Source organism: Misgurnus anguillicaudatus, chromosome 20 (genome assembly GCF_027580225.2).
Source record: "Misgurnus anguillicaudatus chromosome 20, ASM2758022v2, whole genome shotgun sequence".
Taxonomy (NCBI): domain Eukaryota; kingdom Metazoa; phylum Chordata; class Actinopteri; order Cypriniformes; family Cobitidae; genus Misgurnus; species Misgurnus anguillicaudatus.
The window spans coordinates 20185368-20201388 of NC_073356.2; the positions used below are offsets into that span (position 1 = coordinate 20185368).

At 37.5% G+C, this 16021-nt stretch overlaps 1 protein-coding gene and 1 long non-coding RNA gene across 4 annotated transcripts in view; one reads left to right on the forward strand and one right to left on the reverse strand.

Annotated features, from left to right (window-relative positions):
- The window catches only part of adgrb2 (adhesion G protein-coupled receptor B2), a 344222-nt gene that overhangs the window by 148192 nt on the left and 180009 nt on the right, over window positions 1-16021 (reverse strand). For all 3 annotated transcript variants that reach the window (XM_055220590.2, XM_055220588.2, XM_073858267.1), the window contains 4 exons: window positions 7901-8065; window positions 7319-7483; window positions 6247-6348; window positions 761-867 (listed from right to left, as the gene is read on the reverse strand). In XM_055220590.2, coding sequence (XP_055076565.2) covers window positions 761-867; window positions 6247-6348; window positions 7319-7483; window positions 7901-8065 — 539 coding nt within the window. The remainder of the gene's footprint in view (window positions 1-760; window positions 868-6246; window positions 6349-7318; window positions 7484-7900; window positions 8066-16021) is intronic.
- LOC129453478 (uncharacterized) lies at window positions 2433-3607 on the forward strand. Its single transcript, XR_012359722.1, has 2 exons — window positions 2433-2830; window positions 3255-3607. It is a non-coding gene; the product is annotated as an uncharacterized lncRNA (long non-coding RNA).

The window sequence follows — 16021 nt, forward strand, 5'->3', positions numbered from 1 at the left end:
CTCTCTTTTTATGTTGGTCAGTTGAATGTTAATTAGATCCAATCCATGCTCAGTAAAAATAATTTGATGCAGAAATAAACTAGCTAATAGACCAACTGTATAGTATTGTATACAAGTGTTTAATATCGGTATCGGCCAGAGGTTGTCTTTTTAAATCGGTATCGGCCCCAAAAAATCCTATCGGTGCATCCCTAGTAAAAATCAAATGTTTAACTCTAGGGGAGCTGGAAAATGAGCATATTTTTTAAAAAAAAGGCATTTCCCTTTAAAGGTATTAAAGGCGGAGTCCACAATGTTTGAAAAACACGTTGGAAAAGGAGACGGGCCGACTACCAAAACACACTTATAGCCAATCAAATCAAATCAAATGCTGGGTTGCGTATGTGTGGGGCGGGTCTATCAACAGAAGGTCCAGATTCTATTGGGGTAGGGGCGTGTTTGTTTAGGTGATTTCAAATATCAACATTGGCTTTCAAACATCATGGACTCCGCCTTTAAGGTTTTCTCTCACAGAGCGTCCTTTACATTATGTAGGATGATTTTATGTAGAAACAGTAAATCACAAAAAATGATGTTAGCTGGATTTTCACAAGCTGGGTCACATATTTTCTAAGACAAATTTCTTATAGAATCATTGCTGAACTGGAATCTTAACCAAAATCTTTACACATTTTATCTTTATCATTCCTAAAACTTCCAGAATCAGTAGGAAAGCTGTGAGACAAGCAGTTTTTTGATGCTTGAATACAGAGTCACTTACAGATAAATGTAAATATCTATATTCGAGTGAGACACATCGGGCGAAGCTCGGAGGACCCCAGTAAGCAACTCCATTAACGTCCAGCAAACAACGACGACTAGCAGATCCTTCACAGAGAGAAGAGAAGAAAAGAGATCATTATCACTGTTGCGCACAGGCAATAACATAATGTCAACATTTGACAGGCATGGACTCTCTGATGCTCAAATGCTTTTATAAAAGACTTCAGCGAGATGTGGTATATGATGATGTCTGGGGATAATGTCTGTTTTGAGCATGCAATTTTACACAGCTCCAAACTCTCAATTTTGCTTAAAGTTACTGTCACTTGCATCATTAGGTTAAAAAGATTTGACCGTTGCCGTACCCCAGTTGTTTATCGCTGGGAAAACAACAAACTTGAAAATGCACATGGAGGCAGATACAGAAACAAAGCTAAAACCATACAGAGTCTCCATAGAAATGTGTTTTTCTTCAGGGTTTAGTTTGTTTGTGAGTGTTTGGGCGGGAATGTGGAGTTGAAATAGATTAGAGCTCGGCGTTGACCTCATTCAACACTGCTCTGCGCCTCCACTTCAAAGACATCATTTATTAAGCCTTTCTGTTTTTATTAGGTAAAAACACAGTGCGTTTCAAGTGTCTTTCTTTACTTGTAACTATTATTGTAGAGAGGATTCAGAGGACATACATGTATATATTTCCCTAAACATTTTCATATCAGACAAAGGAGGCTTACAAACTGTTGTGCAATTCAGTATGTGCATAACATTCATGGTACATAGAAGAAGATTACGATGCACAGCATGACAATATGTCTGAGATACAAACAACAAGCTGCCAAAGAAAAAGATTATTTGGGCCTTGTGCCCAGTATACACTCTGCGGTAATGTGTGACATTTCATCTTTTGTCTTTCCATTCAACGTAAACAGTATATTGAGTCTTTAGATACCATTGCAGCGTTATATTAACTTTCGGTGGAGGCACGTATTGGGCTGTAAACATCCTCATTAAGTTTCCTCTCATACACCACTAATTCATCCCAATGGGCTTAAAAACTGAACGCTGATTAATTGCGTGTAAACCAACTTATTTTGAGTGGAATCGTGAGCCTGTTGTGTGATGTTAGTTTTAGAAAATGAGTGATTGCGTCTCTGATGGAGTTTTATAATGCGGTTTAACTCATCATAAAATCCTCTAATAAAGTTGTATTTCACAGTGAGAGGACAAAACAAATAGACTTGCTCGTATTATATATGGCATCCATAGCTGTTATCTAAACAATATTAGATTTTACTTTCTCTTTTATGTGATGTAGTCATAGCAGTATACTCTGAAGCGAATCAAGCTGAGATCATTAACTTTTCGGGAGCAGACTTAATTTACTACTAATTTAACTGATGATTTCATCCAAAGTGACATGGAGAAGTTTATTTTTAAAGGGACAGGACAGCTGGAGTTACTTACATTATGCAATGATGTTCAAGGAAAGATTGCTATTAGGTTTGAACCTGAAAACAAGGTTATTCCACCCATTACATTAATTAATAAATAGGATAATTTTAGGTTAAATAAAGTTGTGTTTTTATACCTTTTTAACACTGTTCACTTGTAAGCTCAACTTTAACAGAGTATACAGTAGCAGAGCCGGATTAAATAAATGGACTACACTAGGCAGGCTGCATTTTTTGCCCCCCCCCCCCCATCGAGGTTATTTATGAATTGAAATCTGAAACTTACCAAAGTTACTAATAAAAGTGAATTCACATTTTACATAGCCTAGTCTTTGCTTACAAATTGGTTGTTTGTATACCAAATTAAGTCATGTGTTGTATATTAACCAGTCTATCAGACAATTTTTTGCTAAATTTATTATTTATACGTCATTACACGGCTCTATTAAATGCTATTAAATTATCCTCACCTTATCCATTGGGAGTGTCATTGTTAAGGCAGTAGTACAAGTAAATAACCAATAGGTGTCAGTAATCCGCGGGAGAGCTTCGCTGCATATTTCTCTTCAAGATTGAGAATCGCAACGAAATCCTCGTCGAGCAACACGTCCACTGAGGTAAATGTTCTCAAAACACTGGTTATTTATGTTTCAGTTATATGAATTATATAATAACAGTTTTTATATTATGTATAACAGTTTTATCTCAAAGTAATGGTAGTGCTAAACTCTAATGTATCGTTTCTGAGGCTGCTAGATTTCTCTTTACGCTATTCACGTTTGTGAAGTGAATTTAAAGCACATATTGCTTGCATTTGACTTAGTTAGCCACTATCCATTGGTTTTGTTATCATGTTTGGTATCTAACGTGATTTTTGTGGGGCTTAAAGAAAAAAAATCTTGACCCCGCTAGTTGACTGCCATTGCAGTCATGAATTATTATGCAAGGAGCTGTTTTTTTTTGCCTCGTTATTATACGCAAACATGCCTTATATAACGTAGGGAAATGATCGTTTGTCCTTTATTTATTTATTTTTTGCAGCAACCATGTCTGTGTCCTTAAAGGAACTCTGTCAGGTACAGAGTGGAACGATGAACTTGAAAATCAACCATTCTGATGACTGGCGTCCCCATCCGAGTCACCACCTCAGACAACAACAGTCATAAACTCACAAACACAAATACACTCAGTAATGGGCTTAATAAAGAAAGACTTAACTATGATTTTATCTGTGTTAACCTATGATATCAGTTATTGATGTATTTTAAATATTTACGTATTACTAGGCTTATCATACATGCATTGAAGTTTTAAAATGTATCTAATATAATACTGTAATTAAATTGAATGTTTTGGATACCACCATTAAATTATTTTGTGCATGTAAAACACAAGCAGCAATGTTTTTATTGAATTCAATTTTGAATTAAATTGAATGTTTTGCATAACACCATTAAATTATTTTAAGTAAATGTTTTATATAAGTAAATGTTTTATTTATTGGAGATAAAATGGCTGTTTAATTAATATAATACTTCTGTTTGTTAGGCACTAACAAGTGAAAATAGTTAGGTTTAAGTACATTTATTAAAACTCGATAGCTGTAATGCTTCTGTGCAGAAGGAAGCCCGTGAGCCACGAAGGTAAGTTTGCGAGCAGATTCATTTCCACTTATTAGACAGCAGTCCGCTCATCGTGTTTTGTATTGCATCACTTAAGATCGTAAACCTTTAAAATCGAGTTTAGTTATGTAAACTTCAGTCAGCTTTGGTTAACTATTGAAGCATCGTCTTTAAGGCTCAATGTGACCGCAGTATTTGTTGAACACTGCTGGCAGCGGCGACGTCTGTGTCCGTACCATTTTATCAATGAGAGCATAAGTTCGTATCTCTCTGTTCCCGAGCCATAAAGCTCGTCTTTAATTGAAATAATGTTTAATAACTTAAAAAAATACGGCGTTTTTTTAATTTCCTGAAAAATAATGGTTTTGGAGATACGGGGATCCCGCCCGACAGCGGCGAAATTGTAGATGGGACATTTGTAAAAAAAAAAAAAAAAATCCCCCTCTGTCTGGGCCCCATCCCGCCAATCGGGCCCTAGGCATGTGCCTAGTTTGCCTTTGGGTTAATCCGGCTCTGTACAGTAGTAGTTTTTTTTCTGATAACAAGATAAATAAATTTCCTTCGTTCATATATCATATCTAAAGCGTGTTAAAGGAATAGTCTACTCATTTTCAATATTAAAATATGTTATTACCTTAACTAAGAACTGTTGAATCATCCCTCTATCATCTGTGTGTGTGCACGTAAGCGCTGGAGCGCGCTGCGACGCTACGATAGCATTTAGCTTAGCCCCATTCATTCAATGGTACCATTTAGAGATAAAGTTAGAAGTGACCAAACACATCAACGTTTTTCCTATTTAAGACGAGTAGTTATACGAGCAAGTTTGGTGGTACAAAATAAAACATAGCGCTTTTCTAAGCGGATTTAAAAGAGGAACTATATTTTATGGCGTAATAGCACTTTTGGGAGTACTTTGAATCGCCTGAAAAGTCCGCTCCCCTTCTCACTCTCATAATGGGAGAGGGAGGGTGTTACTGCGCAGAGTCGAAGTGCTCCCAAGGGTGCTGTTGCGCCATAAAATGTAGTTCCTCTTTTAAATCCGCTTAGAAAAGCGCTATGTTTTATTTTGTACCACCAAACTTGCTCGTATAACTACTCGTCTTAAATAGGAAAAACGTTGATGTGTTTGGTCACTTCTAACTTTATCTCTAAATGGTACCATTGAATGAATGGGGCTAAGTTAAATGCTATCGTAGCGTCGCAGCGCGCTCCAGCGCTTACGTGCTCGCACACAGATGATAGAGGGATGTATCAACAGTTCTTAGTTAAGGTAATAACATATTTTAATATTGAAAATGAGTAGACTATTCCTTTAACTATTACACTAAGCTTTACACTGAGCATTAATGTATACAATGTTAGCTACAGGTCCTTAAATTCTTGCCTGGCTGCCAAACCTTTCCACTCCATGTTCGTCGTCTCCTCTTATCTGAACCAAACCAAAACATTTTATTTTCGACAAGGTATTTGTTTCAGAGATCAGTTTAGCCATAGACAGAGATAAAGGTCTCGTACACACTGCATATTAATTCATATAAAACAGTTCACCTTTTAATGCTTAAACTTGTTCTGTACACACACAGTTCAGTAATTTAAGGTATTGACAACCGCATTCTACATCCGAATTAACTCCCACAAAATGCGGGACAACCACATTTACAGAAACTCTGCATAGTGTGTACATAACCGAACTGAACAACTAGTAGTTAATAAAGTGTTTAAACATCATGGACATGACAGGTCTCTCTTCTGAACAACAACAAAAAAAATCCTAGAAGGGAAAAAAGACTTCTGTATGTGTGGTGCAGAAAATGACAGAGGCACGAGTGTTTGCTGACTAGTGTTGCCAGATCTTGCACTAAAAAAACAGCGAACAAGAAAAATCCAATAATAAACAGAAACAAATCCAAATGCTTTAACCTCAAAAATCTAATTATTGGCACCTTCACATTTTAATAACATCAAAAACTTGATCGCTTCATAAGCCAAAAGCCATAAACGGTTAAGCGTAAAACCTGTATGTACGTACAAAAAAGACGAGGACCTGGCAACACTGCAAGACAGCCCGCTGTGGAGTAGAGCCCTGCAAGCCCGTCGGGGCCCGACAGGGACAGGCTAAGCCCATTTGGGCCGGGCTCGGGACGTTTTTTTTTACAGACCGGGCTCAGGTCAGACTCAGGCTTATTTTAGCGTCTCTCCTCATTGTGTGTGTGTGTGTTTGCGTGTGTAGCATAAACAGCGCGCGTCAGAGAGAGCTTAAAAGTGATTGATATTGGTCTCGGGTCAGGTCGGGTTGAAAAAATTGCAGGCATTGTCGGGCTGGGGTCGGCTGGTTGACATTTCTCACTCCTGCAAAATGACTGTCCCGCATGTTGCGAGTAATACATGGATATAGTGGAATGACTTACCAGTGGCATTTGATGGACACTTGTTGTATACAGTCTCTCCAGCTGATGCTCTCTTCCACGTCATGGATACTTGGTACTCGTCTTTACAGATTTCATGAGATGCTGCATATAAAAATAAGAGTAGACAGTAGTACTGTAGTAGTAGTAGTAGTAGTAGTAGTAGTAGTTTGCCTTTTAATCAATGTATATGGCTTTGAAGTCATCTATAGTCTACATCCAGCATTGGGTCAATGTCAGTTTGGACAGCTCTGACATTTATTTTAGTCTAGGACTAGTCTAATCCCTGTCAGGGAAACTGCCCATAGTGATTTTGTGAGGTCTATAAGACAGACTAAAAGTCATCTTCATAATGATACACATTATACAAAATATATTCCAGTTGTTTCTACTCTCACAAGGACTCTCTGAAGTTTCATTCTCCTTGCAGAACAAACTATAAGTTAGATACAGCACAGAAGGGACTGGGCAAAAACCTTCCCCTTCTTATTAAAACAAAATACTAAAAAAACGTATCAGACAGGTTTCCTGTCATCAAGTTTCTAGCGCCATCAACGCCTCGTGCACGATATAAGCTGTGCAGCAATGTCTGACATTTATTTAATCCATAGCCTCCCAAAGCTGTAGTCAGAGACGTGCCTGTTAAAATCTGCTGTTTGCTGCTATGCCTGACATGCTGACAAATAACACAGACCAGCTTTTTGAACAATTCCCTTCTGTCAAGAGTGACTGGTCTCAATTGAGACACAAGGAGGAGGAATGGATACAAAAGACTACAAGGAGTGTTTAAAATAGAGAGCAAGAAATGTGTGAGTCAGTAGGAGAGAGGCCTACAGGAAGATTGGAGGAAAAGGAAAGTCAGAAAAATGAGTCTGCTTGAATACTTTGAAGTTGAAGAGTAAGTGAATCACAGCTGGAAAAATATCCTTAAACCAGCCTTTTTTTCCAGTTATTCCCAACCCCACCCCCAAATAATGTTGGGGACCAGTAAAGGTGGTTTCGGCTGCCAGGTGGAGGATAAGCATAAACATAAAAATAAATGAAAAAAGTATGAGCACAACATATGGAGACACACCTGGGCACTTCTTGTCATTGCAGGCACGCACTTCCTCCCCGGAGCCATCACATGGGTGACCCTGGATCCCTGTGCCTTCACACATCCGGAAACGCCGCTGCCAACCGGAATCGCACGTTTTGGAGCAAAGACTCCAGTGATTCCAAGCTCCCCAGTTACCTCCACCTGCACAAAAAAAGGGAGGGAGAGGAAAACATAAACTCGAGGTAAAGGTATCTCCAACAGATGCAAATGTCTTCTGAAAGTAAATATAAATGATCATCCAGCAAATTAATAAAACATGTTATGCTGCTTTCTGCTCATAATGCACCTGCATGAGGCTAATACCCTCATATTAATTACTATCAGGGGTGCTAACCGGCATATGCTAACACAGCAGTATATCAGTGAATCAAGTTACGCAGGGCAGCTCAAACCCTCCCTTGTTTTGTACCGTAGACAATTCAGAACATTAATGCCAATTAATTACACCATGACAGGAAACACATTGCAGCTGCGAATGTAAACTGTCAGTTTAACATCTAGCGCTCGTCACTACAGTGTGTGTGTGTGTGTGTGTGTGTGTGCATTTGGGTGACTTACCCCCGCAAGATGGGTTGGTGCATTCGCGAGTTTCCGCATGCGGGCCTTTGCACTCTGCCCAGCCATGTACCGACACACTGCATCGCCGCTGTCTCTGCTGAGTGCCGGAACCACAGGAAACAGAGCACTGAGACCAGGCCGCCCAGTCCAACCACTGCCCCTCTACTATAAATACAACCACAAAGAAAAAAAGAAATTAATATGCATCGATAAATTGCATGCATGGATAAATTAATATGATCAATTTATTTGTGTGCGTGACAAATTTGAAGGATAACGAATAAGGAAAACAAATGCATATGGATATTATGGACAACAGTGTGCAAAGATCTTAAATTTGGTTATAAAAACGCAAATTTGACATTTCTCACTCCTGCAAAATGATGAAATATCGAGAACCTTCTGAAAAGGAAATCTGCACAAAGCACTTAACAATGCTGGATATTCTTTGAGACAAACAGACAGGCGGTGTAATACAATTGTTAAGCACTGTATACAGATATAGAGATATTATAAATGTTGCTAATAAATTGTAAAGATCACATGCTTCAAAGGCAGTCATTAAATTGTCGGTGTCTACAATGTCTGCCTTAGGAAAAAAAAAACTTAACCTGTACAATTACTGCAGTTAATTTCCATCAATATTGTGTAGTCTAATGGGTTTCATAGAAGACTAGCGCAATGAAAATATGATTTTAATTCATTAAAGAGAGATGGATTACTTCGAGAAATCTAAATGATGAGCATGATAAGTTAATGGAGGCTTGATAGCACTAAATTTCATGAGAAACTTTGATAACCATAATTATATGTTAATTTCGTTTTAAAATCTTTAGTTGTAAAAATCTATAAAGCATCACTGATTAATACACAATGACTGATATTTTCCAAAACCAAAATAGGAATTATACAATCATTTCATATGAGACAACATCTACTATGGACACTAGTATTATTCAAACAAATCCAACAGTATAGTTTTAGTCTTTTAGCAGTCAACTACAACAAAAACAGATCACTTGAATAATGAATGAACTGCTTTGAAACAAGGATCAATAGCCTATTGATTCATGTTTTCAAGTTCTTGGTGAATAAATAAAACTTGCAGCATGCCGCTTATGAATCCTTTTCATAAGCTTATATCACTATGACAAAGTCCATCACTCATGAATTATTTGATTCACAGCTTTTAAACAGACATGGAAAAAGCTACAAGACTTTAAATATCTCACTACTCGTTTCTATGCTTTGTGAAACATTAGAAAGCATCCATGCCTCAGTGGACACATTTTCAGTATGTTCTACAGTAAAAATAATGTTTAAACATCATCCATCAAATGATGCTATTAATCTTATGGCTCCATGTTTATATAATGAATGCTTTCTAGGATGCACTATCTATTTCACAGTAGGGGAGATGTAACATCCTTTGACTTTCTGTGACAATCTCAGGAACTGTGCATATTAACCTCCACTGCCAGTTTTATCTTATTTAAATGTGGGAGGTGGGCATTGATGCATATTTTAGTCAAGCATATGATTGATGGCTTGAACTGAAATCAAATTATCTCTCAATATAATGGATTCCAGGGAAGACAGAGCACATACAATATAACACCCGTGTCACCTTTGTTTTTGTCAAAGCAGACATTCTTCAAACTGAGAGAAAAAAATGTTATGTTAAGCTTTCTTAAAGAGACAGTTCAGCAAGATACTGTATGTAAAAATCTGTCCTTTTCCTCTTCTCTCTGAAATACAAAATAATTTCAAGATCCTTTTTCATATACATTCACTGTAAAAATTATTATGTGCCTTAGTAGATTTAATTAAATAAAATGACTAAACTATATTGAAAAAAATATATTTTTACTTGAATTCTTTTCAATTTTATTGAATTCTTGTTTTGTTTTTTTATTTAGTAATTTGAGTAATCTAAATGAACACATTGAAGAAATGTAACTTAATTGTATTATGTTTAAAACTACATGAATGATTTTAGTAAATTTGTAGTTCCCATCATGCTTTGCGTGGGACTGCATTTGGACCTAAATGATTATTAGGAACACCTGTTCAATTTCTTATTAATGCAATTATCTAATCAACCAATCACATGGCAGTTGCTTCAATGCATTTAGGGGTGTGGTGCTGGTCAAGACAATCTCCTGAACTCCAAACTGAATGTCAGAAAGGGAAAGAAAGGTGATTTAAGCAATTTTGAGCGTGGCATGGTTGTTGGTGCCAGACGGGCCAGTCGGAGTATTTCACAATCTGCTCAGTTACTGTGATTTTCACACACAACCATTTCTAGGGTTTACAAAGAATGATGTGAAAAGGGAAAAACATCCAGTATGTGGCAGTCATGTGGGCAAAAATGCCTTGTTGATGCTAGAGGTCAGAGGAGAATGGGCCGACTGATTCAAGCTGATAGAAGAGCAACTTTGACTGAAATAACCACTCGTTATAAACGAGGTATGCAGCAAAGCATTTGTGAAGCCACAACACGCACAACCTTGAGGCGGATGGGCTACAACAGCAGAAAACCCCACCGGGCACCACTCATCTCCACTACAAATAAGGAAAAAGAGACTACAATTTGCACAAGCTCATCAAAATTGAACAGTTGAAGACTGGAAAAATGTTGCCTGGTCTGATGAGTCTCGATTTCTGTTGAGACATTCAGATGGTAGAGTCAGAATTTGGCGTAAACAGAATGAGAACATGGATCAATGGAAAAATGTTGCCTGGTCTGATGAGTCTCGATTTCTGTTGAGACATTCAGATGGTAGAGTCAGAATTTGGCGTAAACAGAATGAGAACATGGATCCAGGCTGGTTACCAGGCTGGTGGTGGTGGTGTAATGGTGTGGGGGATGCTTTCTTGGCACACTTTAGGCCCCTTAGTGCCAATTGGACATCGTTTAAATGCCACGGCCTACCTGAGCATTGTTTCTGACCATGCCCATCCCTTTATGACCACCATGTACCCCTCAGCTGATGGCTACTTCCAGCAGGATAATGCACTGTGTCACAAAGCTCAAATCATTTCAAATTGGTTTCTTGAACATGACAATGAGTTCACTGTACTAAAATGGCCTCCACAGTCACTAGATCTCAACCCAATTGAGCATTTTTGGGTTGTGGTTGAACAGGAGCTTCGTGTCCTGGATGTGCATCCCACAAATCTCCATCAACTGCAAGATGCTATCCTATCAATATAGGCCAACATTTCTAAAGAATGAATGGGGTCAAACACAGTATAAGTATGGTGTTCCTAATAATCCTTTAGGTGAATATATATTTATCACGGTTATATACGTAGATACAACATTTATTTTTTACAGTGTTGACAGTTCATTGCAAACACCTTGGCCAAGCTCAAAAAAAGACAAAACATGCTCCATTGAAATCCTCCATACCTTTAATTTACAAATAATGTTTTGAGGAATCATTTTAGCCTGTTCTTGACAAAAGGCTGGTGTATAATCTTAATGGAGCTGGTTGGAGAGGATCACCATAATCTATCATTGCCTTAAAAAGAGGACTGTGAACTTTCTTCATTTGTATTCCATGACAAAAGTACCAACAACATGTTGAATTGAAAAAGCACAACCAAGGACTTTAATGTTGGTATGCTGGCGTATCCATATGCAGTAAGATGCAGCTACCGTTTTCGGTCTTAGATTTTAAAGGCTCTCTGTCTGAAATCAGACACAGCATGATAAATAGGAATCATACTCTAAAGGCTCACGAACTCAATAAACTTGAGAAATACGTCCTGTCTGTCTCCGCATTTATGAGAACATTATATTCATCATCGCTCACAAAATCAGCAGCCAATGAGGGGAGATATCCTTGCATATGGTGGTTGCCAAGAGATGGCAGCTGCAGCTGAAACCCAAGAAACACAGCTGAACATTCATGGGATCTCGCTTTGACATAAGAACATAAAACAGGAAAACGGAATATGTAACCACAATAAAGGTTATAACGCTGACATCAGCAACAACAAAGCAAACTGAAATTTTTTTCTGTGTCCCTCATAGCACACAAACACATACACACAAACAAACAAAAACATTGAATGTTGTATATGATCATTGCTGAACATTCAGGACAAAATCACAAAGTACAGAGTTTGATTTTATTTCAAAGGTGTTACTAGTGAATCTTCAAATGCATGCACATCATTAAGAGAATAATAAAATAAAATACAAAAAAGAAAAAAAAAATACAAAAAAGAGAATAAAATACAAAACAAAATGATTTAGGACATCAATTTAAATAAACTATTAAACTTTTTACACCCAGAGCCATTCGTAACCCCGAGAAAATATAATATAGAGTGCAAAACCCTCTAAGTGTGCCTGACATGTTTTCTTGTAAATAAGCATTTTTTCAGGCTATTATGTTTAGGTTCAGTTATTTCACTTTAATGTCAAAGAAAAGGTTATTAGTCCGTACTTGAAAAGCCTTATTTTCACAAATGTCACTTTAGTCATTTCATTGATACTTAACAAGTTTGACTGCCTTTCGCTGCAAAACCCTCTATGTGCATGCAAAAATCTCCACTTTTAAAAAGTTTCCAGTCACTCTTCACTGCCCTTTCTGATTAAAGAACACATAATTATAGAAATGCAAAACATTTCCACAATCATACACTTCAACAGAGCTAAAGAAATGTAGAAGTAAACATGCTGATGTTCACAAGACACCTACTTAGATTCAAACAGCCAACCAGCTTTTACTGTGCATCAGGAGATGGTATTCGGTTGGCTCTTTCTGTGCTAAATGATATGAGAAGATTACATGTCAATGGACGCAATTTGAATATGAAGAGGGTGAGATGGGTTTACGCATGGGTGATTCGCAGTAGGTGAGGACAGGTGGAAGATCTGCGCTCTGACAGGCTGTAATCACTGTCCATCAAAAGCCACTCTGTCAGACCGGCCCAGATGTTCATTTGTGCCCCTTCAAATAAAACACAATCACTGTGATTGGCTGTCACCCTTAACCCTTCAACTGTCAGACTAATGGAGGTTTTCGACTCTAAGCAACAACAACTGTTCAAACTCAAACCGAATTGAAATGTAACAGACAAATGATTTATTGCTCAGCTCAGTGAGGTAATAACTAATTTGGAAGATAGATCCTGCTCTCTGAGACCAGAATGCCGATAAACAACAAACTTACAGCAGGCGCGGACACGTGCGATTTATCTGTGATACATTAGCTAGAAAACAGCCCATCCAAAAATACAGTTTTATTATTATTTACTACCCAAACCTGTAAGCTTTTATTTATTCTGTGGAACACAAAAGGAGTATTTAGAGTAGGATCTCCAAGTGGCTCTTCCAAATAATCAAAATGAATGGTGACCAAGGTTGTCAAGATCTTTTAGAAGATTCTCAAAAAAGTCCAATGGATTTGTTTATTATTTCTTTCTTATTTCTTTTCATTCATACATTTGGCAAAACTTACGGTCCACATTCACTTACACTGTATAGCCGAGACATTGTTAGTCATTTTCCAGAACATTTTGTGTTCAACTGACGTTACAGGGGTCAGTACAATTTTCATTTGGTTTTCGGGACCTATTCTTTAAAATGGCACAACACTACAGTAAATGCGTCATAACAGTTACCACCCAGTTTGAGTAGAACTTTAAAGAAAAACTACAATGCGTAGCTGCAGAAAGAGAACGCAGACAACACGGAGCTCAAGTGGCAGAACAGAAGGGGGTGAGAGACTGATGTGACTCAGGGGTGGACTGGGGTGAAGCTAGAGGCAGTAAAGTCGGCTCAAAGGAAAAGGTCAGAGACAAGGGAAGATGTGAAGAGAGAACGAGAAAGCAGGAAACATGGAGGATAAAAATAGTGAAGTCATGCAGAAGATAGAAACCAACTGGGTCTCAAACTCTAATCGAGCATATTCATTTATTTGTATGTAAATTCTGTGTTCATAATATATTAATTATGATTTATTAATAATGTAATATGCATATCTATGCTAAATGTAATATTCTATATATTATTTCATGTACTATGGCTTTTGGTCAGTAAGTTCTTATCAATCTGAAATCACTGTTAGTTTGAGTCGTTTATAACATAATCATTATGTGACCTGATCCAGCAAAATGAGTCACAGTGACCCAAATTTCAAAATTGAGATTTTGGTATTAATGGAAAGAGGAGATCATAATGATATCCTAGTCAAAGGCATGCCTTGCATGGTTTTAAAGATATAGACATTTGAATTATGGTTGTATGAATTATGTTATTCAGAATCAATTTCAGACAGGCATTTTTAATGGGAAACACGGTTGAATCGTTACATCCCTACAAATAAGTTGATCTCTGTACTAAATGGCAGTGCCGTGGTTGGATTAAGGTGCGGTATTATCCCCTTTTGACATCACAAGGAGAGCCAAATTTCAATTACCATTTTTTCACATCCTTGCTGAGAATGGTTTACCAAAAATAAATTACTGGGTTGATCTTTATCACCTTTTCTAGGTTGATACAAGCACTGAGGACCCAATTTTTGCACTTAAACTTTGAAAAAGTCAGATTTTCATGACATGTCCCCTTTTAGCCATATCCGGGGGATGCGTCTGTAAATGGTAATCCTTCACTGGACCCCTGTCCTAAAAAAAATGTCTGTTTTTCCTTTCATTTCAAGTTTTGGAGACAAATTGTGCTAAATCAATTTCAACGCTTTCTGACTAGTAATTGTATTTATGATGTTTTTCAATCTGGTTTTAAGTCTGCTCACAGCACTGAGTCCGCCCTTTTGAAAGAGTTGGATGATATTTACCTCTCCATTGATTCCGGAGACTCTGTGGTTCTTATTCTTTTAGATTTATCGCTGCTTTTGATACCATAAACCACTTCTTATTATCTATTATCTATATTAAAGTCTTGGTTAGGTCTAAAAGCAAACGTTCTGAAATGATTTCAGTCATACTTATCTGAACGAAAGTTTTTAGTGAAGTTAATTTAAGGTAATTTTCATCTTCCCCTGCTCCTCTGACCTGTGGCCTTTCACAAAGCTCTCTTTTAGCTCCATCTCTATTTTCTCTTCACATGCTACCTCTGGGCTCTATTATATGAAAGCATAGTTCGTCTTTTAATTTCTACGCAGATGACACCCAAATCTAAAGAAAAACAACTCCATTGCGATCACTTCTCTTCTACAATATTTAGAGGAGGTTAAATTATGGCTAGCCCAAAATGTACTCTTCTTAAATGAGGACAAGACCGATGTAATTGTTTTCGGTCCAAATGCGAACTCTCAGTGTGTAAGCCCTGAACTAGAAAGTTTATCTGTTTTTAGATCTTCACGAGTGCAGAAACTAGGTATTATTGTTGACCAGCTTATAAAATTTGATAGACATATTTCTTCTGTTATTGGCTACAGCTTTTATCAGCGTCGTTTACTGTTAACTTCCAGACTCCAAAAACTCTAGAAATGGCTGTTTATGCATTTGTTACGTCTCGCCTAGATTACTGCAATTCTTTATATTGCGGTATATCTAAATCTAAAATTGCGCGACTTTAGCTTGTCCAAAACGCTGCAGCCAGACTTCTTTTAAAACGTGTCGTAAACATGAACACATCACTCATAATTCTCAGATCCCTACACTGGTTGTCGATTTGTCAGAGAATAGATATTAAAATTCTCCTATTTGTATATAAATCCCTGCATAACAAAGCTTGTCTATCTATCTGAACTTCGCTAGGCTAAAGCATAGAGACAAGTGTGCATTTGCGGTGGCACGGCTACATCTCTGGAATACCCTGCCTTTAGAGATTAGGACGACCCCTTCCTTGTCTATCTTTAAGTCCTTGCTAAAAATCTATTTGTTTTCCTTAGTGTATTGACTTCTGTGATGTAAAATTTTTAATAGGTGGTTTTAAATCTTTCTGTGGTCTGTTTTTCTGTGTATGTGTGAAGTTTGTTTTTTTGTAAAGCACTTTGGTCAGCCTGGTGGCTGTTGTAAATACGCTATAAAAATAAAATTGAATTCTTCTGCAGCCCATATTGAGTTTCTGCACGAGAGCGCCCTCTGGCTTTTGGATGTAGTAGCATTTCACCGTAATTCATTGAGAAGCATACTGTAGCA